At 43.3% G+C, this 25,974-nt stretch overlaps 1 protein-coding gene across 1 annotated transcript in view; it reads left to right on the top strand.

Moving 5' to 3' along the window:
- Window positions 1–25,974, top strand: part of GIPC3 (GIPC PDZ domain containing family member 3) — a 1,281,857-nt gene that overhangs the window by 276,474 nt on the left and 979,409 nt on the right. Inside the window, exon 2 of the mRNA XM_077475734.1 lies at window positions 12,559–12,744. Coding sequence (XP_077331860.1) covers window positions 12,559–12,744 — 186 coding nt within the window. The remainder of the gene's footprint in view (window positions 1–12,558; window positions 12,745–25,974) is intronic.

Here is a 25,974-nt window from a genome sequence, read left to right as displayed (position 1 = left end):
TTAGAAAGACCTTTGTGGAACTAGTAGGTTGTGATTAGCAGACTGTACCTCAGTGCCTATACTGATAAAGGACTGCTGCAGAATAGGGCAGCTGTCAACAGTAGTGCACCTCAACCCTATATATTGTGGACCTATACCAGCCCTTAAGGATTTGCAGACTGTACCTCACTCAATCCTATAGACTGTACTATGCTATACCTTACCAGTCCTTATAATGACCTTTCTGGAACTAGTAGGTTGTGATTAGCAGACTGTACCTCACTCAACCCTATATACTGTAGTACGCTATTCATTACCAGTCCTTATAAGGACCTTTGTGGAGCTAGTAGGTTGTGATTAGCAGACTGTACCTCAGTCCCTATACTGATAAAGGACTGCTGCAGAATAGGGCAGCAGTCAGCAGTAGTGCACCTCAACCCTATATATTGTGGACCTATACCAGTCCTTAAGGATTAGCAGACTGTACCTCACTCAACCCTGTATACTGTAGTACGCTATACCTTACCAGTCCTTATAAGGACATTTGTGGAACTAGTAGGTTGTGATTAGCAGACTCTACCTCAGTCCCTATACTGATAAAGGACTGCTGCAGAATAGGGCAGCAGTCAGCAGTAGTGCACCTCAACCCTATATATTGTGGACCTATACAAGTCCTTAAGGATTACCAGACTGTACCTCACTAAACCCTATATACTGTAGTACGCTATATCTTACCAGTCCTTAGAAGGACCTTTGTGGAACTAGTATGTTGTGATTAGCAGACTGTACCTCAGTCCCTATACTGATAAAGGACTGCTGTAGAATAGGGCTGCAGTCAGCAGTAGTGCACCTCAACCCTATATATTGTGGACCTATACCAGTCCTTAAGGATTAGCAGACTGTACCTCACTCAACCCTATAGACTGTACTATCCTATACCTTTCCAGTCCTTATAAGGACCTTTGTGGAACTAGTAGGCTGTGAATAGAACACTATACCTCACTCAACCATATATAATGTAGTACGCTATACCTTACCAGTACTTAGAAAGACCTTTGTGGAACTAGTAGGTTGTGATTAGCAGACTGTACCTCAGTGCCTATACTGATAAAGGACTGCTGCAGAATAGGGCAGCTGTCAGCAGTAGTGCACCTCAACCCTATATATTGTGGACCTATACCAGTCCTTAAGGATTAGCAGACTGTACCTCACTCAATCCTATAGACTGTACTATGCTATACCTTACCAGTCCTTATAAGGACCTTTGTGGAACTAGTAGGTTGTGATTAGCAGACTGTACCTCACTCAACCCTATATACTGTAGTACGCTATTCCTTACCAGTCCTTATAAGGACCTTTGTGGAGCTAGTAGGTTGTGATTAGCAGACTGTACCTCAGTCCCTATACTGATAAAGGACTGCTGCAGAATAGGGCAGCAGTCAGCAGTAGTGCACCTCAACCCTATAGATTGTGGAGCTATACCAGTCCTTAAGGATTAGCAGACTGTACCTCACTCAACCCTGTATACTGTAGTACGCTATACCTTACCAGTCCTTATAAGGACCTTTGTGGAACTAGTAGGTTGTGATTAGCAGACTGTACCTCAGTCCCTATACTGATAAAGGACTGCTGCAGAATAGGGCAGCAGTCAGCAGTAGTCCACCTCAACCCTTTATATTGTAGACCTATACCAGTCCTCAAGAAATAAAGCAGACTGTACCTCACTCAACCCTATAGACTGTACTATGCTATACCTTTCCAGTCCTTATAAGGACATTTGTGGAACTAGTAGGCTGTGAATAGCAGACTGTACCTCACTCAACCCTATATACTGTAGTACGCTATACCTTACCAGTCCTTATAAGGACATTTGTGGATCTAGTAGGTTGTGATTAGCGGACTGTGCCTCAGTCCCTATACTGATAAAGGACTGCTGCAGCATAGGGCAGCAGTCAGCAGTAGTGCACCTCAACCCTATATATTGTGGACCTATACAAGTCCTTAAGGATTACCAGACTGTACCTCACTAAACCCTATATACTGTAGTACGCTATATCTTACCAGTCCTTAGAAGGACCTTTGTGGAACTAGTAGGTTGTGATTAGCAGACTGTACCTCAGTCCCTATACTGATAAAGGACTGCTGTAGAATAGGGCTGCAGTCAGCAGTAGTGCACCTCAACCCTATATATTGTGGACCTATACCAGTCCTTAAGGATTAGCAGACTGTACCTCACTCAACCCTATAGACTGTTCTATGCTATACCTTTTCAGTCCTTATAAGGACCTTTGTGGAACTAGTAGGCTGTGAAAAGCAGACTATACCTCACTCAACCATATATACTGTAGTACGCTATACCTTACCAGTACTTAGAAAGTCCTTTGTGGAACTAGTAGGTTGTGATTAGCAGACTGTACCTCAGTGCCTATACTGATAAAGGACTGCTGCAGAATAGGGCAGCTGTCAACAGTAGTGCACCTCAACCCTATATATTGTGGACCTATACCAGTCCTTAAGGATTTGCAGACTGTACCTCACTCAATCCTATAGACTGTACTATGCTATACCTTACCAGTCCTTATAAGGACCTTTCTGGAACTAGTAGGTTGTGATTAGCAGACTGTACCTCACTCAACCCTATATACTGTAGTACGCTATTCCTTACCAGTCCTTATAAAGGACCTTTGTTGAACTAGTAGGTTGTGATTAGCAGACTGTACCTCAGTCCCTATACTGATAAAGGACTGCTGTAGAATAGGGCAGCAGTCAGCAGTAGTGCACCTCAACCCTATATATTGTGGACCTATACCAGTCCTTAAGGATTAGTAGACTGTACCTCACTCAATCCTATAGACTGTACTATGCTATACCTTACCAGTCCTTATAAGGACCTTTGTGGAACTAGTAGGTTGTGATTAGCAGACTGTACCTCACTCAACCTTATATACTGTATTACGCTATTCCTTACCAGTCCTTATAAGGACCTTTGTGGAGCTAGTAGGTTGTGATTAGCAGACTTTACCTCAGTCCCTATACTGATAAAGGACTGCTGCAGAATAGGGCAGCAGTCAGCAGTAGTGGACCTCAACCCTATATATTGTGGACCTATACCAGTCCTTAAGGATTAGCAGACTGTACCTCACTCAACCCTGTATACTGTAGTACGCTATACCTTACCAGTCCTTATAAGGACATTTGTGGATCTAGTAGGTTGTGATTAGCAGACTGTGCCTCAGTCCCTATACTGATAAAGGACTGCTGCAGAATAGGGCAGCAGTCAGCAGTAGTGCACCTCAACCCTATATATTGTGGACCTATACAAGTCCTTAAGGATTACCAGACTGTACCTCACTAAACCCTATATACTGTAGTACGCTATATCTTACCAGTCCTTAGAAGGACCTTTGTGGAACTAGTAGGTTGTGATTAGCAGACTGTACCTCAGTCCCTATACTGATAAAGGACTGCTGTAGAATAGGGCTGCAGTCAGCAGTAGTGCACCTCGACCCTATATATTGTGGACCTATACCAGTCCTTAAGGATTAGCAGACTGTACCTCACTCAACCCTATAGACTGTTCTATGCTATACCTTTCCAGTCCTTATAAGGACCTTTGTGGAACTAGTAGGCTGTGAAAAGCAGACTATACCTCACTCAACCATATATACTGTAGTACGCTATACCTTACCAGTACTTAGAAAGTCCTTTGTGGAACTAGTAGGTTGTGATTAGCAGACTGTACCTCAGTGCCTATACTGATAAAGGACTGCTACAGAATAGGGCAGCTGTCAACGGTAGTGCACCTCAACCCTATATATTGTGGACCTATACCAGTCCTTAAGGATTTGCAGACTGTACCTCACTCAATCCTATAGACTGTACTATGCTATACCTTACCAGTCCTTATAAGGACCTTTCTGGAACTAGTAGGTTGTGATTAGCAGACTGTACCTCACTCAACCCTATATACTGTAGTATGCTATTCCTTACCAGTCCTTATAAGGACCTTTGTGGAGCTAGTAGGTTGTGATTAGCAGACTGTACCTCAGTCCCTATACTGATAAAGGACTGCTGCAGAATAGGGCAGCAGTCAGCAGTAGTGCACCTCAACCCTATAGATTGTGGACCTATACCAGTCCTTAAGGATTAGCAGACTGTACCTCACTCAACCCTGTATACTGTAGTACGCTATACCTTACCAGTCCTTATAAGGACCTTTGTGGAACTAGTAGGTTGTGATTAGCAGACTCTACCTCAGTCCCTATACTGATAAAGGACTGCTGCAGAATAGGGCAGCAGTCAGCAGTAGTCCACCTCAACCCTTTATATTGTAGACCTATACCAGTCCTCAAGAAATAAAGCAGACTGTACCTCACGTACTACGCTATACCTTACCAGTCCTTATAAGGACCTTTGTGGAACTAGTAGGTTGTGATTAGCAGACTGTACCTCACTCAACCCTATATACTGTAGTACGCTATACCTTACCAGTCCTTAGAAGGACCTTTGTGGAACTAGTAGGTTGTGATTAGCAGACTGTACCTTAGTCCCTATACTGATAAAGGACTGCTGCTGAATACTGCTGCAGTCAGCAGTAGTTCACCTCAACCCTATATATTGTGGACCTATACCAGTCCTTAAGGATTAACAGACTGTACCTCACTCAACCCTATAGACTGTACTATGCTATACCTTTCCAGTCCTTAGAAAGACCTTTGTGGAACTAGTAGATTGTGATTAGCAGACTGTACCTCAGTCCCTATACCGATAAAGGACTGCTGCAGAATAGGGCAGCAGTCAGCAGTAGTGCACCTCAACCCTATATATTGTGGACCTATACCAGTCCTTAAGGATTAGCAGACTGTACCTCACTCAACCCTGTATACTGTAGTACGCTATACCTTACCAGTCCTTATAAGGACCTTTGTGGAACTAGTAGGTTGTGATTAGCAGACTCTACCTCAGTCCCTATACTGATAAAGGACTGCTGCAGAATAGGGCAGCAGTCAGCAGTAGTCCACCTCAACCCTTTATATTGTAGACCTATACCAGTCCTCAAGAAATAAAGCAGACTGTACCTCACGTACTACGCTATACCTTACCAGTCCTTATAAGGACCTTTGTGGAACTAGTAGGTTGTGATTAGCAGACTGTACCTCACTCAACCCTATATACTGTAGTACGCTATACCTTACCAGTCCTTAGAAGGACCTTTGTGGAACTAGTAGGTTGTGATTAGCAGACTGTACCTTAGTCCCTATACTGATAAAGGACTGCTGCTGAATACTGCTGCAGTCAGCAGTAGTTCACCTCAACCCTATATATTGTGGACCTATACCAGTCCTTAAGGATTAACAGACTGTACCTCACTCAACCCTATAGACTGTACTATGCTATACCTTTCCAGTCCTTAGAAAGACCTTTGTGGAACTAGTAGATTGTGATTAGCAGACTGTACCTCAGTCCCTATACCGATAAAGGACTGCTGCAGAATAGGGCAGCAGTCAGCAGTAGTGCACCTCAACCCTATATATTGTGGACCTATACCAGTCCTTAAGGATTAGCAGACTGTACCTCACTCAATCCTATAGACTGTACTATGCTATACCTTACCAGTCCTTATAATGACCTTTGTGGAACTAGTAGGTTGTGATTAGCAGACTGTACCTCACTCAACCCTATATACTGTAGTACGCTATTCCCTACCAGTCCTTATAAGGACCTTTGTGGAGCTAGTAGATTGTGATTAGCAGACTGTACCTCAGTCCCTATACTGATAAAGGATTGCTGCAGAATAGGGCAGCAGTCAGCAGTAGTGCACCTCAACCCTATATATTGTGGACCTATACCAGTCCTTAAGGATTAGCAGACTGTACCTCACTCAACCCTGTATACTGTAGTAAGCTATACCTTACCAGTCCTTATAAGGACCTTTGTGGAACTAGTAGGTTGTGATTAGCAGACTGTACCTCAGTCCCTATACTGATAAAGGACTGCTGCAGAATAGGGCAGCAGTCAGCAGTAGTGCACCTCAACCCTATATATTGTGGACCTATACAAGTCCTTAAGGATTACCAGACTGTACCTCACTAAACCCTATATACTGTAGTACGCTATATCTTACCAGTCCTTAGAAGGACCTTTGTGGAACTAGTAGGTTGTGATTAGCAGACTGTACCTCAGTCCCTATACTGATAAAGGACTGCTGTAGAATAGGGCTGCAGTCAGCAGTAGTGCACCTCGACCCTATATATTGTGGATCTATACCAGTCCTTAATGATTAGCAGACTGTACCTCACTAAACCCTATAGACTGTACTATGCTATACCTTTCCATTCCTTATGAGGACCTTTGTGGAACTAGTAGGCTGTGAATAGCAGACTGTACCTCACTCAACCATATATACTGTAGTACGCTATACCTTACCAGTACTTAGAAAGACCTTTGTGGAACTAGTAGGTTGTGATTAACAGACTGTACCTCAGTGCCTATACTGATAAAGGACTGCTGCAGAATAGGGCAGCAGTCAGCAGTAGTGCATCTCAACCCTATATATTGTGGACCTATACCAGTCCTTAAGGATTAGCAGACTATACCTCCATCAATCCTATAGACTGTACTATGCTATACCTTACCAGTCCTTATAAGGACCTTTGTGGAACTAGTAGGTTGTGATTAGCAGACTGTACCTCACTCAACTTTATATACTGTAGTACGCTATTCCCTACCAGTCCTTATAAGGACCTTTGTGGAGCTAGTAGATTGTGATTAGCAGACTGTACCTCAGTCCCTATACTGATAAAGAATTGCTGCAGAATAGGGCAGCAGTCAGCAGTAGTGCACCTCAACCCTATAGATTGTGGACCTATACCAGTCCTTAAGGATTAGCAGACTGTACCTCACTCAACCCTGTATACTGTAGTACGCTATACCTTACCAGTCCTTATAAGGACCTTTGTGGAACTAGTAGGTTGTGATTAGCAGACTGTACCTCAGTCCCTATACTGATAAAGGACTGCTGCAGAATAGGGCAGCAGTCAGCAGTAGTGCACCTCAACCCTATATATTGTGGACCTATACAAGTCCTTAAGGATTACCAGACTGTACCTCACTAAACCCTATATACTGTAGTACGCTATATCTTACCAGTCCTTAGAAGGACCTTTGTGGAACTAGTAGGTTGTGATTAGCAGACTGTACCTCAGTCCCTATACTGATAAAGGACTGCTGTAGAATAGGGCTGCAGTCAGCAGTAGTGCACCTCAACCCTATATATTGTGGACCTATACCAGTCCTTAAGGATTAGCAGACTGTACCTCACTCAACCCTATAGACTGTACTATGCTATACCTTTCCAGTCCTTATAAGGACCTTTGTGGAACTAGTAGGCTGTGAATAGCAGACTGTACCTCACTCAACCATATATACTGTAGTACGCTATACCTTACCAGTACTTAGAAAGACCTTTGTGGAACTAGTAGGTTGTGATTAGCAGACTGTACCTCAGTGCCTATACTGATAAAGGACTGCTGCAGAATAGGGCAGCAGTCAGCAGTAGTGCACCTCAACCCTATATATTGTGGACCTATACCAGTCCTTAAGGATTAGCAGACTGTTCCTCACTCAATCCTATAGACTGTACTATGCTATACCTTACCAGTCCTTATAAGGACCTTTGTGGAACTAGTAGGTTGTGATTAGCAGACTGTACCTCACTCAACCCTATATACTGTAGTACGCTATTCCTTACCAGTCCTTATAAGGACCTTTGTGGAGCTAGTAGGTTGTGATTAGCAGACTTTACCTCAGTCCCTATACTGATAAAGGACTGCTGCAGAATAGGGCAGCAGTCAGCAGTAGTGCACCTCAACCCTATATATTGTGGACCTATACCAGTCCTTAAGGATTAGCAGACTGTACCTCACTCAACCCTGTATACTGTAGTACGCTATACCTTACCAGTCCTTATAAGGACCTTTGTGGAACTAGTAGGTTGTGATTAGCAGACTGTACCTCAGTCCCTATACTGATAAAGGACTGCTGCAGAATAGGGCAGCAGTCAGCAGTAGTCCACCTCAACCCTTTATATTGTAGACCTATACCAGTCCTCAAGAAATAAAGCAGACTGTACCTCACTCAACCCTATATACTGTAGTACGCTATACCTTACCAGTCCTTATAAGGACCTTTGTGGAACTAGTAGGTTGTGATTAGCAGACTGTACCTCAGTGCCTATACTGATAAAGGACTGCTGCAGAATTGGGCAGCTGTCAGCAGTAGTGCACCTCAACCCTATTTATTGTGGACCTATACCAGTCCTTAAGGATTAGCAGACTGTACCTCATTCAACCCTATATACTGTAGTACGCTATACCTTACCAGTACTTAGAAGGACCTTTGTGGAACTAGTAGGCTGTGATTAGCAGACTGTACCTCACTCAACCCTATATACTGTAGTACGCTATACCTTACCAGTCCTTATAAGGACCTTTGTGGAACTAGTAGGTTGTGATTAGCAGACTGTACCTCAGTCCCTATTCTGATAAAGGACTACTGCAGCAGAAGGGCAGCTGTCAAGTATAATATTCTTTCTATATTTGGAAGAAAGAATATTATACATGTACAACCCTATTACCATACCAGTCCTGAAAAGGACCTTTGTGGAGCTAATAGTAACAGCTAATGATTAAACTGACTGTCCCTCACTGCTACACACAGCGTCCTGTCTGTCCCTATTTACACTGACAAAACACAGGCTGCTGCAACAATAACTTGAATAGTACTGCACTCAAAACTATATCCTGTACTACTACACCATACCAGTCCTGAAAAGGACTTTTGTGGGCCTAATAGTTACAGCTAATGATTAAACTGACTGTCCCTCTCTGCTACACACAGTGTCCTGTCTGTCCCTCTCTGCAGTCTGCACTGACAAAAGACAATCTGTTGCAACAATGACTTGAATAGCAGTGCCTCAAACCTATATCCTGAACTACATCTACACCATACCAGTCCTTAAAAGGACTTTTGTGGACCTAATAGCTAGCGATTTGGTTCACTGCAGTCTCTCCCTGCTCCACACAGCAACCTCTCCCTATAGTGACAGTAGAAAGAATGTAAAATGGCCGCCGGATCGGGTCTATATATAAGTTAGGGGGAATGTCCAATTGTCCATGTGCTGTAATGTCTCAATCGGCTGTCCTGTACCCCATGATGGATGTGTCATCATAGGTCAAAGTTCTTTTACACAGTAAACACGTGAGTCCGCCGGGCGAACAGCGGCAATAGTCCGGCGAATCGCTAAGAGCCGAAATTCGCCGCGAACCGACCGCCGGGCGAACAGTTCGGCCATCCCTAATGGAGAGAACTGGAGAGCAGGTTGGGGGAGGGCAGAAAGAACAGGGGTGGAGAGAACTGTGGGGGGGCTGGAGAGTGTGGTGGGGGAGGAGAGCATTGAGGGGGCAGGGAGCACAAGGTGAACTGGGGGGGCAGTAAAAGAAGTTGGAGGATCAGCAGGGGGCTGCATATAGAGGAAATTATCTTTCTAGATTCCTCCATGCGGTCGCTGAATGCTTGATTCTCCTCTCCCTCCTGCATGCATTCAGCGGCTACATGGAGGAATATAGAAAGCTAATTTCCTCTATATGCAGCCCCCCGTAGATCCTCCTATCCAGGCACACACGGCTGGCTGTACGGGCAGCATCTTCTCCTCTTGATCACAGCGCTGGCTGGCTCTGTGTTCGGGGGCCGCTCTGTAACATGGCCCCGCCCCCCCAAGACCGGCTTGTGTGATAGGCGGAACATTGATTCTATCTACTATCACACAAGCTGGTCTGGGGGGGCCGGGCAGTGTCACAGCGCGCCCGCCGAACACAGAGCAAACCAGTGCTGTGATCCGCAGTAGCAAGCACCAATGCAGCCCCAGGTCAGGCGGCCTACCGGGAAATCTCCCGGTATCCTGGTAAGCCAGTCTGGCCCTGTTCGTGATGAGAGTCCCACTGGCAATAGGGGTAGATGCACTGGCAACACTTTAGGAACAGTTCTCACTAATTTATGCCTTCCCTCTGTCTAACTACTGCCACATCTTTCCCGGAGGAGGTGGTAACACTGATATTAGTGTTAGCTGAATTTGCCCAGGAGGGCTTGGTACACTGCCATAGTGAATCGAGAATGGTCTTAAGTAGCATTAAGGGTCAACTTTTGTCTCTATTCATTTTTTCTAGAAACCATTGTTTCACACCCCTTGATTCATTCTTCATGCAGTGTGTAAAGCAGACGGTCCCACCTATCAGGCCACCCTTACATCTTTGAGACTGGAGTTTGGTATTGGCTGTCCTTGCAGAAGCCATGTTTTGAACCAATTTGAGAAACTCTATTAGTCCTTTGACTCAGAGGGTGGCTACTTTGGTTACTATCGCAAGAAGAGTGTTTGAGCTGGTGGCTCTGTCATGTAAAGGGGCCGTTCTTGGTTTTGATTCACATCTTTCTTGCCTAGAGTGGTTTTATAGTTTTCACTGGAATTGGGACAGTGTCTAACCTTTCTTATTTTCTAGTCCACAATTGGAAGGGAAAAGATTGCTGCACACTCTGGATGTAGTTCGGGTGCTTAACCACTTGCTTACTGGGCACTTAAACCCCCCTCAGTCCCAGACCAATTTTCAGCTTTCAGCGCTGATGCACTTTGAATGACAATTGCGCGGGCATACAACACCGTACCCAAATGAAATTTTTATCATTTTTTTCCGACAAATAGAGCTTTCTTTTGGGGGGTATTTAATCACAGCTGGGAGTTTTATTTTTAAACAAACAAAAAAAGATGCAAAAAAAATAAAAAATCATGTTTAATAGTTTGTTATAAAATTTTGCAAACAGGTCATTTTTCTCCTTCATTGAAGTGCGCTGATGAGGCGGCACTGATAGGCTGCACTGGTGGGCACTGATAGGCTGCACTGGTGGGCACTGATAGGCTGCATTGGTGGGTACTGATAGGCTGCACTGGTGGGCACTGATAGGCATAGTTAAGGCGGCACTAATAGGCACAGATAAGGTGGCACCGATGGGCACAGATAAGGCGGCACTGATGGGCAAAGACGGGCACAGATAAGATGGCACGGATGGGTGGCACAGATGGGTGGCACGGATGGGTGGCACTAAGGGGCACTGATAGGTACCACTGATAGATGGGACTGATGGGCACTGATAGGTGGCACTGATAGGTGGCTCTGATAGGTGGCACTGCTGGGCACTGATGGGCGGCACTGCTGGGCACTGATGGGCGGAACTGCTGGGCACGGATATGTGGCACTGGGGTGCAGCACTTTTGTTGAGGCAGACTGTGGGCACTGCTGGGTGGCACTGTAGGCACTGCTGGGTGGCACTGTGGGCACTGCTGGGTGGCACTGACAGGGGGGACACATTTTTAATTAAGGCAGGCAAAGCAGGGGGCAGGTGGGCACTGGCAGGGCTGGCCGTGATCGGGACTGATGTCCCGATCACGGCCGCCGGTGATCGGCTTTTTTTTTTCCTCCTCGCGCTGTCAGCGCGAGGAGGAATAATAGCCGATTACCGGCTCTGTTATATCACATGATCAGCTGTCATTGGCTGACAGCTGATCACGTGATAAGGGGTCAGGATCAAACCCCTTGCACGGATCGGTGATCAGGCGAGTCTCGTAGACTCGCCGATCACAGAGCGCGCCGCGCGCCCCTCAGGGGGCGCGCAGGCCGCTCGTGCACGGGACTACGTCAATAGACATAGTCCCGGAAAAGGAGATCCGCGCTGTAGCCGTCATTCGGCTATAGCGCGGGTCTCAATTGGTTAAGATTTACTTGAATTGTCAGCACAGGTCTGGAATCCTGGTTTGTGTTGCCAAGAGAACAGACGGCATCCAGGTCAGCTATTTCTCATAGGATTTGCCAGTTAATTATTCAAGCCTAAGGTTTGAAAGGGCAAAATCCTTTTCTGAGGAGAGCTTCTCAGTCGTCGCTTAGGTTTAAAAGGCCACTATTTGGTCTTTGGTTCATACATTCACAGGGTTTTTACCAGGTGGATGTCAAAACCGCGGAAGGCATATTACAAACAGCAAAGTAAGTCCTTCTCTGATGGCAGTTTCTGTGAAGGTGTCTCGCTCCCCTTATTGCTCTGGGTATTGCTCTGGGACATCCCAGATAATTAAGTATATAGCCTGCTCCATGTCCCATGATGCACCATAAAAAAAAAAGTTTTTTTTTCTACATGCTTACCTATAAATTCCATTTCTTAAGCCCCGTACACATGATCAAACAATCCGGTGGAAAACAATCCGCCCATGTGACTTTTTTTACCCAAAAGTTTTGCACACCAATCTGTCCGCCGGACTTGAATTTCTGTTCGGCGGATGATATGGCCGTGTGTGTGTTAGTCCGCCATACTTTTGAAATGAACAGACTTTTCCCGCCCGGAAAAAAGTCTGCTAATTTTGAGCGCGGCTCCAGGTAGCCAGGTTTGCCAGATTTTGTACTGAATGAAAGTTTAATATTCTTATATTTATATTAGAGTATATCTGTTAAGGTTTCAGGATATCTTTTTTTTCCTACACAGATCTTGTTTTGTACATTGAATACGCACAAAGTGGACATGCAGAAGCTTCTTGGTGGTCAGATTGGTCTGGAAGACTTTATCTTTGCACATGTTAGAGGAGAGACAAAAGAGGTGGAAATCACCAAGACAGAAGATGCTCTGGGTCTCACAATCACAGATAATGGAGCTGGATATGCTTTTATAAAGGTGACTTTAAAATAATAATAATAATATTTTTACTACATTTTAAGTAGTGAATAAAATAATATGATATCACATGCTTTTAAAAAGGGAAAGGTTCTGAAACTTTACCTCAACAGAAAATAAAAATAATACTTTATTCTCCCTCTACCAAGTTTGTTAGACTAACAATACTAAATTCCCCTATATCCTCTCAGAAAAAAGAATCAGAAAACAATGATCAGACTACTGGTTTAATATAGCATAAAACGCTGTAAACATTGTGTCCCTTGAGCAGAGGCTGACTGGCAACTTTTGGCCCAGGGGCAAGTTTGTACCAAAAGTTGCCAGTCAGCCCCTGCTGCCCAGAGGCCCATGGTGCAGTGACTCGGCCCCCTCTCACTCTCCCTTTTCAGGGTCTCCTCTGGACCCCCACCCACTACTTTTAACATCCATGTAAATTAAAAACACAAGAAAAAAAGAAATAAATTATGTTTTAGGACTGTTTAAAATAAATAGTAATAATATGAGAACTCTTTAATCTGATAAACAGAAACAAACATACAATGAAAGTACATGCATTGCTTGAAAAGTGTTTTTTTTTTTCAACTATAAAAGCGAAAATAATTAAACAAAAATGTTTTAAAATTATGTAAGAAACATATTTAAATTAATAGAAACATTGTGAGTTTAGTATTTCACAAAAATCTCCTAGCCAGATACATGCTCTGTTACTTAGCCTGTGTGCAGAGCCAGGAGGTGTGGCCTTGGAACTAACTCCACAGAGAGAGACAAAGAGGTTGCTTTTCACTACTGGTAGATATGTGTCCACATTCAGTAGCAATTGAAAACACAGGGAATGAAGAAAAAACACACAAACAAAAAACACAAAAATCATATTTACCTAATTTTTCTGAGAACAGGGTAAGACTGTCTCAGAAGGGATGTATGTCCCTTTAACCAAAATACGGAAAAAATATATTTTTACCTAACTAGAATAAGCTGAAGTTTAACCACTTTCAGACTGGACCAATTTGCTGGTCAAAGACCAGACCACTTTTTGCGATTCGGCACTGCGTCGTTTTAACTGACAATTGCGCGGTCGTGCGACGTGGCTCCCAAACAAAATTGACGTCCTTTTTTTCCCACAAATAGAGCTTTCTTTTGGTGGTATTTGATCACCCCTGCGGTTTTTATTTTTTGCGCTATAAACAAAAATAGAGCGACAATTTTGAAAAAAACGCATTATTTTTTACTTTTTTTTATAATAAATATCCCCCAAAAATATATAAAAAAACATTTTTTTCCCTCAGTTTAGGCCGATACGTATTCTTCTACATATTTTTGATAAAAAAAATCGCAATAAGCGATTATTGATTGGTTTGCGCAAAAGTTATAGCGTTTACAAAATAGGGATAGTTTTATAGCATTTTTATTAATAATTTTTTATTGTGACTACGACATTGTGGAGGACCCATCGGACATTTTTGACACATTTTTGGGACCATTGTCATTTATACAGTAATCACTGCTATATAAATGCAGTGATTCCTGTGTAAATGACACTGGCAGTGAAGGGGTTAAGTGTTCCTAGGGGTGTGTTACTAACTGTGGGGGGGTTGGGCTTTCATTTAGTGAACACTGATCTCTGCTCCAATCACATGGAGCAGAGATCAGCGTCACTAGTTGCTAGGCAGAATGGAGAAATGCTGTTTACAACGGCATTTCTTCATTTGGCAGCTCCGTGAGACGATCACGGGTATGCCCGCGGCGATCGAGTCCGCGGGTCCTGCGACCGGACTCACGGGGGTCCCGACCAGCGCGGGAGCGCCCCGGCGGCGGCGCGCTCCCGATGGCAGGACAGCAAATTTAAAAAGACGTACACGTACGCCCATTTGCCTGCCCGTGCCATTCTGTCGACGTACATCGTCGTGCGCTGGTCGGCAAGTGGTTAAAAAAACAAACAAACAAAAAAAAACAATATATATAGGTCCAGAAATACAATGGGTAAATTGATATAGAAAATAATCACCTCCTTTTAAAATAATCACATTTTGTTGTTTTGCAACCTGGAATGAAGTTTTTGTTTTAACAGCTGTATTTAGCTGTATAACATCCAAATGAAAGATACACCAACATGTCAGAAAAAAATAATAATCAGGAACAGAATCACTTATTTGAAAAAAGGATCACCCCCCCCCCCCCTCCCCCCTCCTAAAAATGACTTGCAAACTCAATCAGGTGTAGCTAATTACCTTTTCAATGGCAGACAAAGACATTTGATTGCCAACTGTGATCAGCGGTGGCAATTATTAAATAGCTGGGCATAACAACCACTTCCCAGGAGCATTTCAGTCCCTAGTAGTGCAACTGAAGCAAACAAACAGCTATGGGTGGCAAGGCACTGTCACCAGAATCTCCGGGATAAAAGTTGTGGACAGAAAGCTGGATACAAAGGCTTTACCAATGCCTAGAAGCAGAGTGAAGTCTATTATTATGAAGTGGGAGGAGTTTGGTACAACACAGACCCATCCTGGATCAGGACGTCACTTCAAACTGGATGAAAGAGCCAGGAGGAAACTGGTCAGAGAGGCTACAAAGAAGCCTACAGCAACAGGAATCTATGACAAAGAGTGGTCATTGTGTGCATGAGGCAACAATATTACAAATTCTCTACAAAAGTGGATTGTATGGGGGGAGGGGTGCAAGAAAAAAGCTACTCTTCAATAAAGGCCACATGCAATCACCACTGAGCTTTGCCAAAACAGGCCTTGAAGATTCTGAGGCCACACGGAAAAAAGGTGTTCTGGTCAGATGAAACTAAAATGGAATGATTTGGCCTCAACACCAACATGTCTGGTGAAAATCCATCCAAATAGCACCATTCCTACAGTAAAGCATGGAAGTGTTAATATCATGTTATAGGGTGTGGATAATAGATAGCCTCCAAGATCACCAAGATACCATCGTCCCAATTGGTATATAAGAAAAAACTGGGCATATAGCTCAGAACAGCTAAAAGGAAGCTCAGTTCTTGAGTTTTTCCTTTTAGCTGTTCTGAGCTATATGCCCAGTTTTTTCTTATGTTATAGGGTGTGATGATATCCTGTTATGGGGTTGTTTCTCTGCAGCAAGGACTGGATAGAAGGAAAAATGGATGGGGCAAAATACCGCTAAATTCTTAATTGAAAATCTGCTGCCCTCTGGCATAAAGTTGTCAATGGAAAGAAGGTTTACCTTCCAACATGACAATGACCCAAAGCACACGGCAAAAAATTTGCACACAGTTGTTGCTGGAGAAAAAGGTGAATCTCCTTGCATAGCCTAGTCAGAGCACAGACTTAAACCCCCTTGAAAATCTGTGAAATGACTTGAAGGCTGCAGACCACAAATGGTAACCATCAGATTTAACTGAACTTGAGCAGTTCTGCAAAGAAGAGTGGGCAAATATTGCAACGTCTAGATGTAAAAAGTTAGTAGAGACATATCCCAATAGACTAAAGGCTGTAATTAAAGCAAAACATGGTTCAACAAATTACTGACACACAAGGGGGGGATCCTTTTTACAACAGTGATTCTGTTTATTTTTATTTTTTTCTGACATGTTGGTGTTATACCTTTCACTTGGAATGTTATAAATAAATACAGCGGGATAAAACGAAAACTGTGTCTGTCTTTTTTAGGCTGCAAAGCTACAAAATGGGATTATTTTAAGGGTGTGTGTGTGTGTGTGTGGAAGGGGGGGGGGTTCTTTTTCTATACCCACTGTAGAGGATGAGGTTTTCAAAACTGTTAATTTTCAATTACATTTGCTTTTTTGCTCAAAGAATGTTATCACTTTGTCTGTCTAAACCTACCTTAATCAAGAACTTTGTTAAAATGGTTGTGGTGGCCCGGGTACTGCTCTGGGGGGACATGTATCAAGGGAAAAAAGTTTAAAAAAGGACTAACAGCGTCATTGCATCAATTTCGGTTTCGAGCCATGGAGCCCAGATCACTCCAGCTTCCTGATTTTAAACATTTTTTGCTTTAATGATTTCTATCAAATGTGAATACCCATCAGTATTACTAATAAATATTTGGAAATGTGTACGGTATCGCACTATGGAGTTTCTTTCCTCTTTGCATGTGGGCAATATTTAAGAGGTTAACAGGAAGGAGACCACTTACATCACAGACAAGGAGGCACTTGGAGGAACTTTTCCTACTCCACAGGCTGTACAGTGGCTCATACTGTGAAAGTAAAATATCTCCTCGTGGGGTGAACAATAGCGATGAGTGCGTTTCTTATGGCGCATACACGCGATCAAACAATCCGGTGGAAAAGTACGGCGGACTTAAAAAGAAAAAGGTCTCCCCTGTGGTGGGGTTTTACATTTGGACAACAATATGTCTATGATATGATAAAAAACATATATGTGCGAGTAGGGTTACTACAAACGCAGAAAATCGGGCAAGCTTATTATTTCAAAATATTTATTGAATAAAAAAGAGGATATAAATGACTAACATGATAGTCAGGATTTGAACTCCACTTGGCAATAAAAACATATATTATGGATGCACATATATAGACAACATGAATTATGTCACATAAACACCGTACATAATATACAATGTAACAATGACCCTGACACGTTTCAACCCTCACAGGGGTCTTCTTCAGAGAATTTGTCTATTATGGAAGAAAAAAGTTAACTATAAATAGATATCAAACAAAATTGTTCATCATACCATGTTAAGAACAATTCGCTTGTAAGCAATATATACATCTATCATCACAATGTTGTATATTTACCAATAAATGTGCATCATACACCATAAAAGATGTGGTCCACAGTGGGAATCCTCATCAGGGAACACGTGTGGCTCAAAACATTCCTCTCCTGCCCTGCAAAGATGCGCCAAAGATCACAAAATGGGCCCCCGTCACTGGCGTCCCCCCCAAGGAAGGGGAGGAAAGGAGAGGGGAAGAAAGGAGTCCAGAAGTGTGGCTTACGAGAGATCACATGTATAGGTCCACCTCCAATGTAGCACACGGAGGGGAATATAGGTATCGGTAGTCAGAGGCAGGATGGGACGCACCTGCAACAGGACAGGATGTAAAACAAACTGATTAGGCTGTTATCAACTCCAAAAGTAATGGAGAAGATCCCCCAATACTAGTAATAAGTGAGGGAACATAAAGTAGCATGCCATAATAAGTGTCCAGTGAGACTGAAGCTGGTAAGTGACACCGTGGGTGGGAAGAGAAGTTGAAAAGTGCACTCAATAGACAATGTAGCCACCATTGTTTTCAATGAGTGGTATCAAGGAGAAGTGAAAAGCTAAAAGGAGTACCATGAGGTGGAGAAAAGAAGTATAATGTGATGGATGCTTTCTTTTCTTTTATTCAAGTGTGGATGTGGTGTGAAGTGCACCGAAAGAGAAACATATGTAAATGTATGTAAATTTACCTAAATGCGTCATATAATGAAGGAATTTTTTAGGAAATGGACCAAAATGCCCACAGTGCAAGTAAAGGGGAGACTGTGCAGTCCCGGCCTCAGGGGTCCAGAGTATGCTCACCCCACACCCTTAAATGGTTTGATAGGGTACAGAGGACCCAGGTCTGTGAAAAAGTAATAGAAGCAGTAATGACCATAGTGATAAGGGAGTGTATAAGGCAACAGGGGTCCAAAGAGTGATCCAAAGAGTGACTTACCCAGGTTTACAAAGGAATCTCAGCGACTACTGGTCTCCTTGGTGAGGATAGATAGATTACCCTCCCTCATTGTCAGATAAATATAGTGTATGGCTGAACCCACCTCAGCTGAGTCCCGTTCAACAATCACAGATGGGCCCCACCCATTCCCTCCTCCATCCGACAAACCCGCATGGTCGCCATATATGGCCGACCACATGTGGTCTTCCCGGCGTTCCGGAAGTGCCATCACCGGAAGTGACGGGAATGGCAACAGTTCCGTCGCACAAGCGTGACGTCAGCACGTCACGCACATCCGCGAGAATCGCGCATGCGCGATAACGTGCCGCGTCCGGAGCTGTTCTGGAATGCCGCCGGCCGGGCAACGAATCCCAGGAAGCCTAAGGGGAGGGGCTTGTGCGCGCTCCGGCCCATCCCCCTGTCCGGCCGGGAAGCCACACAACTGCAGTCCGCCCTCTAAGACAATGACAAGGGTCGAGGTGCCATCTAGAGGCAGGGAAAGAGAAGGCATTTATAATGGCCGCACGTGTCAAAGTGTGTGTAAATTACATAAGAAAATTCGCCCAATAAATATCAATGTTGCTAGTATAGACATATATATATATATAAACTACAACAAATATGCAAATAAATGACAAAAAGTTAGCGAACAAGATTTTTCAAAATAAATACTTGACCATAGTTCAATTGACGATAAGTCTGTTACAGATCATGTATCCAGTATTGGGACAAAAGCTAAAAAACCCTGCCCCAATATATCAATCTCGCTTGGAGTTTGGGATTCAGGATCATGGTAGGGCTATCTGGATGAGAATGGGAGAATGAAAAAATAAGCATAAAATTAAATTAAGAATGAATGAATTTTTACTGTGTCCTTCCTGAAATAAATCCCTTGAGAAATGGGGCAAACGAGATGGCTTCATTCAGCCCAGGGAATAAAGTAGCTTTTAATTTAAAAATCCATCTTTGTTCGTGTTGGAGAAGGATCTTATTCCAATCTCCTCCACGGTTAGGAATATGAACATGATCCAATATGGCAAAGGATACCTTGGGCATCCTATAATTGTGTATAGCGACCACATGTCGTCCTAAAGGGAGATAGTAATTCCCAATTTCCATACTGTAAAAGTGTTTCGCTATTCTTGTGTGGAATTCTAATTTCGTCTTCCCAACGTAGAACGCCCCGCATTCGCACTCCATGAAGTATACGACCCCCCGCGTTTGACAATTCGCGAAGTGGGCGGGGCGGAATGTTCCACCGTTGGGTAGACGAAAAGACTTTTCTCGTCTGATGTACTTACAGGAGGAACAGTGACCACACGGGAAGGATCCCAGAACTGAACAGTGTCTAGCTCGTTTAGTCTCATCCTGATATTCACTTTGAACTAATTTGTCATGTAAAGAAGTATCTCTTCTATAGGTGATTGAGGGATGTGCTGAGATAAGATTTCCAATTTTTTGGTCATCCTTTAGGATTGACCAGTGTTTCTGAATAATGTTACGAATATTCACATGTTGTTTGGAGAATCGAAGGATGATCCTGGTTGTATAAGAACCAGAACCTGCCTTCGCCTCCTTTGGAAGCAACAGATTGAGACGGGATTGCCTTGCCGTCTTGTTGTATGCTTTCCGCAGACAAGACCGGCTATATCCACGTGCTAGAAGTCTCTTTTGTAATTTGGCCGCCTCTTCACGAAAGAGGATATCATTAGAACAATTTCTGCGTAACCGCAGATATTGTCCATATGGGATGGATCGTTTTAGGTTGATTGGATGGAAGCTGTCTGCATGTAAAACAGTGTTACCTGCAGTGTTTTTTCGATGAAGGGTAGTAAAGATTTGATTAATAGGAGAGCGTCCAATTGATACGTCCAAGAATGTAATTTGGAACAGATCGTAAATCATAGTGAATTTTAGATTGTAATCATTCACATTGAGCCGTGACAGAAATTTTAGTAACGTGTCCTCCGTCCCCTCCCACATGACGAGAACATCATCGATATAACGTTGCCATAAGGAAATATGGCGTGTAAACTCAAGGAGGCTCTTGTCGCATAGGACCGACTTCTCCCACTCCCCCAGATACAGGTTAGCGTAGGCTGGGGCACAACAAGTGCCCATAGCCACGCCCTGTATCTGGAGGTAGTGGGAGTTGTTGAATGTAAAACAGTTATGGTGTAAGATAAACTCTAGGCCCTGGGCGATAAATTCGCTCAATGCCTGATCATATAACCTGCTCTGTTGGAGTGTATTTCGTATGGTTGCAATTCCCTTGGTGTGTGGTATCGAACTGTAGAGAGCCTCTACGTCGATTGCCACCAATAGAGCATTGGCCGGTAGGGTCATGTTGTCCAGGATCCGTAACAGATGTATTGTGTCCTTTATAAAGGACGGCATGTTTACTACAAGGGGTTGCAAAAGAGAATCAATTAATTTACTAAGATTCTCTGTTAACCCGCCCCTTCCAGAAACGATAGGTCGACCTGGTGGGTGGAATTGATTTTTGTGAATTTTTGGAAGGCAATAGAAGGTAGCCTCTCTCGGAAATTTGGTATTAATAAACACATATTGGTCTCTAGTAATACTACCTATTTCCAAGGCTGTTTCAATAAACTCATAGAATTGTTGATGATAAGATAGTAATAGCTTGCTTGGTATAACCTTATACCAATCAAGGTTGTCCAGAATGTCTTGACACATATTGACATAGTTAACATTGTCCATTATAACTATGTTACCCCCTTTGTCAGAGGGTTTCACAGTGATATTTGTGTTATTACATAGAGATTGGACAGCCTTGTATTCTTCGTTATTTAAGTTATCAGGATATGATCTCCTATGACGAAGTTTGGAAATGTCCTTTAGTACTTGTTTTACAAAGATTTCAATACAAGGATTTAGATTCAGTGGAGGAAAATGGCCCGATGGTTTTTTCAAGGATAATTTGGATCCGATAGGTTCACTGATACCTTCCAAAAGGGATTCAAGGTCCAATTGGTCTATCAGATCCATGGTATTATTCTCTTCAAAAAGGAGTGTTAGGTCCCGTAACGCTCTAAGTTCTCTCATATTAAATTTCGATCCCTCGAGGTCATCTGAACTCAAACTGCTCCTCGCATGCAGACTCTTTAAAAGGAGCCTGCGTGCGAAGAGCTGAATATCAGTGACCACTTCGAAATGATCAAAATCCTCTTGTATGCAAAAAGTCAGGCCTCGCGAAAGAACATCAATCTCAGTGGGGGACAATACGCAGGACGACAGATTAATCACACTTAGGGATTCAACGGAATCCGAGTGACAAAGGCGTCCAAGTTTCCCGTACCCCTGTTTATTAAGGGGGAGGGAAGTCCCCTCATGGCGTTTAAAGTGTTATGCCGTAGTTCGGGTGAATGTACTATAGTATTTTGGTCCACCAAGGGATGCATAGGATTCGCCATATTGCTGGTGGCCCCCCCATTGATATTATGTCCCCTCGGGGGTCTGACTTGCCTGTCAGTCTCACTAGAGTTAGACATAGAGACTGATTCATTGTCTGATTTCGCTTGTGTAGTAAAGTTATCAATATTACGTTTTTTAGTACCCTGTTCGGGTGAGTCTTTGTTACGGTTCCTTTTTGGTTTTCTTCGTCCCTTATTTGATATAGTGGACTTAGAATGACCAAAAATTGTATCTTTGGGTTGGAGTGCTTTTATGTCCTTGATAGAATTCTGCTTTGATACGTTGTTTTTTTGGCCAAATGTGTTTGTGTTCCATTTATAGGCACGATGTTCGGAGAAGATCGTTTTGTCCCTCCAAAATTTTGTTTCCTTCTTACGCAAGATATCCTGGTTGAAGATCGACAGGCCATCACAGAGTTTGGCCCGTAGGTCTAAACAACGTGCATGTTGTGCAAAAGGTTTAAGGACAATTTCCAAATTGTCAATTTCAGTATCAAGCAATGCTATTTGTCTATTATATTCCTTAATGAGAATGACCATCATTTGTTGGGAACATGTTTTTAGATTATCTTCCCATTCCGTTTTACATTCACTTCCAACAAGATCCATGTTGGGAAAAATTTGGACCCAAAGGCCCAAAGGATTAATTTTGTTTTCAATGTATCTCTCAAAGGACTTAATGTGCCAAAAGAGTGCCGACTTCTTCTCAAGCACTTTAGTAAATCTAAGGAACAGGGTAGAAATTTCAGTTTCTGCCCGGTCACCCTTTTCAAACTCTATCTCATAGCTTGACATTAAAGTATTCCAATCATCACCTTGAAACGTATTCATTTTAAGACCAATTACAATCAGCTATATATACCAATGAAGTGCTACAATTCAAATATTATTTGCACAAAGTTGAGTTCATATCTTAACTCTCCTGTGTTATTAAAGACGGGGAAAGGGTGTTTGACCACCCGGGTTATATAGAAAAAACAGAGAAAAATAACACGGCACCAAAGGTTTGGAGAGTGCCATTCACCCCTAATTGCAAAGAAAAAAAGAAAAAGGTCTCCCCTGTGGTGGGGTTTTACATTTGGACAACAATATGTCTATGATATGATAAAAAACATATATGTGCGAGTAGGGTTACTACAAACGCAGAAAATCGGGCAAGCTTATTATTTCAAAATATTTATTGAATAAAAAAGAGGATATAAAGGACTAACATGATAGTCAGGATTTGAACTCCACTTGGCAATAAAAACATATATTATGGATGCACATATATAGACAACATGAATTATGTCACATAAACACGTACATAATATACAATGTAACAATGACCCTGACGCGTTTCAACCCTCACAGGGGTCTTCTTCAGAGAATTTGTCTATTATGGAAGAAAAAAGACAACTATAAATAGATATAAAACAAAATTGTTCATCATACCATGTTAAGAACAATTCGCTTGTAAGCAATATATACATCTATCATCACAATGTTGTATATTTACCAATAAATGTGCATCATACACCATAAAAGATGTGGTCCACAGTGGGAATACTCATCAGGGAACACGTGTGGCTCAAAACATTCCTCTCCTGCCCTGCAAAGATGCGCCAAAGATCACAAAATGGGCCCCCGTCACTGGCGTCCCCACCAAGGAAGGGGAGGAAAGGAGAGGGGAAGAAAGGAGTCCAGAAGTGTGGCTTACGAGAGATCACATGTATAGGTCCACCTCCAATGTAGCACACGGAGGGGAATATAGGTATTGGTAGTCAGAGGCAGGATGGGACGCACCTGCAACAGGACAGGACATAAAACAAACTGATTAGGCTGTTATCAACTCCAAAAGTAATGGAGAAGATCCCCCAATACTAGTAATAAGTGAGGGAACATAAAGTAGCATGCCATAATAAGTTTCCAGTGAGACTGAAGCTGGTAAGTGACACCGTGGGTGGGAAGAGAAGTTGAAAAGTGCACTCAATAGACAATTGAGTCCACCGGACAATCCCCCCGTGTGTGGGCTCCAGCTGACTTTTTTTACCCAAAAGTCCGGCAGACTAAGAAAGTAGTTTTGCACCTAAATATGTCCGCCGGCAGACAATACGGCCGTGTGTGTGCTAGTCCGCTGTACTTTTGAAATTAATGGACTTTTCCCGCCCGGAGAAAAGTCTGCTCATTTTGAGCGCGTCTCCAGGCAGCCGGGACCAGCGAAGGAGGTGTCGCTGGCCCGTCACCTGGTATGGAGTTAAAGGGGAAGCCCTACGCCGAAAAAACGGCATGGGGGTCCCCCCCTAGGTCCATATCAGGCCCTTATCCGAGCACGCTACCCGGCCGGTCAGGAAAAGGGGTGGGGACGAGCGAGCACCCCCCCTCCTGAGCCGTACCAGGCCGCGTGCCCTCAACATGGGGGTGCTTTGGGGAAGGGGGGGCCCCGCAGCCCCCCCACCCCAAAGCACCTTGTCCCCATGTTGATGAGGACAAGGGCCTCTTCCCGACAACCCTGGCTGTTGGTTGTCGGGTTCTGTGGGCGGGGGGCTTATTGGAATATGGGAGCCCCCTTTAATAAGGGGGCCCCCAGATACTAGCCCCCCACCCTATGTGAATGACCCATTCACCTGTGAAAAAAAACGTAAAAAAAAACACAACACCCAAGGTTTAAAAATAATTTATTGCACTGCACCGGGGGTCTTCTGTCTTGGGGGGGTCTTCTCGCCGGACTCCTCCGGAGGAGCCCGGCTTTCTTCTTCGTTGCCGCCCGGGGGTCTTCTTCCGACTTCGGGGGTCTTGGCGACTTATATAGGGACATCCTCTGGGACCCTTCCCCAAAGCACCCCCCATGTTGAGGGCACGCAGCCTGGTATGGCTCAGGAGGGGAGGGGGCGCTCGCTTGTCCCCACCCCCTTTCCTGACCGGCCGGGTAGCGTGCTCGGATAAGGGTCTGATATGGACCTGGAGGGGACCCCCAACGCCGTTTTTTCGGCGTAGGGCTTCCCCTTTAAGTCCATGCCAGGTGAGGGGCCCAGCGACACCTCCTTCGCTGGTCCCGGCTACCTGGAGATAAGAAGCACAGAACAATTTAACCACCTCAATACAGTGCAGTTACACCCCCTTCCTGACCAGACCAATTTTCAGCTTTCAGCGCTCTCACAGTTTGAATGAAAATTACTCAGTCATCCTACACTGTATCCATATGAAACTTGCGTCCTTTTTTCCACACAAATAGAGCTTTCTTTTAGTGGTATTTAATCACTAGTGGGTTTTTTATTTTTTGTGCTATAAATAAAATAAAACGTAAATTTTGTGAAAAAAATGCCTTTTTCTTTGTTTCTGTCATAAATTTTTGCTAATTAGTAATTTTTCTTCATAAATTTTGGCCAAAATTTATACTGCTACATATCTTTGGTAAAAATAACCCACATTAGTATATATTATTTGGTCTGTGTGAAAGTTATAGAGTCTACAAACTATGGTGCCAATCACTGAAAATTGATCACTTCTGATCAGGCCTTCAGTACATCAGGTGTACCTCATTTCTTGAGACACTAACAAGTCAGGAAAGTACAAATACCCCCCAAATGACCCCTCTTTACAAAGTAGACATCCCAAGGTATTAAGTAAGTAGCATGGTGAGTTTTTGTAAGTTGTCATTTTTTCCCACAATTCTTTGCAAAATGAAGATTTTTTATTATTTTTTTATTTTTTTTTACTAAATTGTCATATTATCAGGTTATTTCTCACACACAGCATATGCATACAACAAATTACACCCCAAAATACATTCTGCTACTCTTCCCGAGTACGGCGATACCACATGTGTAGGACTTTTACACAGCCTGGCCACATACAGAGCACTAACATTGATGTAGTACCTTCAGACGTTCTACGAGCAAAAATTACGCATCTCATTTCTCAACCACCTATTACATTTTGAAGGCCCTGGAGTACCAGGACAATGGAATTTCCCATAAAATTACCCCATTTTGGAAAGCAAACACCCCAACGTATAAACTGTGAGGCATAATGAGTCTTTTGAACTGTTCATTTTTTTCCAGAAGTTTTTGGAATATGTGGAAAAAAATTAAAACGCTTTTTTTTTTACACAAAATTGTCAATTTATAAGATATT

Source organism: Lithobates pipiens, unplaced genomic scaffold (genome assembly GCF_037356315.1).
Source record: "Lithobates pipiens isolate NorthernLeopardFrog02 unplaced genomic scaffold, aLitPip1_a1.2 Scaffold_13, whole genome shotgun sequence".
Classification (NCBI taxonomy): Eukaryota; Metazoa; Chordata; class Amphibia; order Anura; family Ranidae; genus Lithobates; species Lithobates pipiens.
This window is presented reverse-complemented; position numbering and strand designations above follow the sequence as displayed.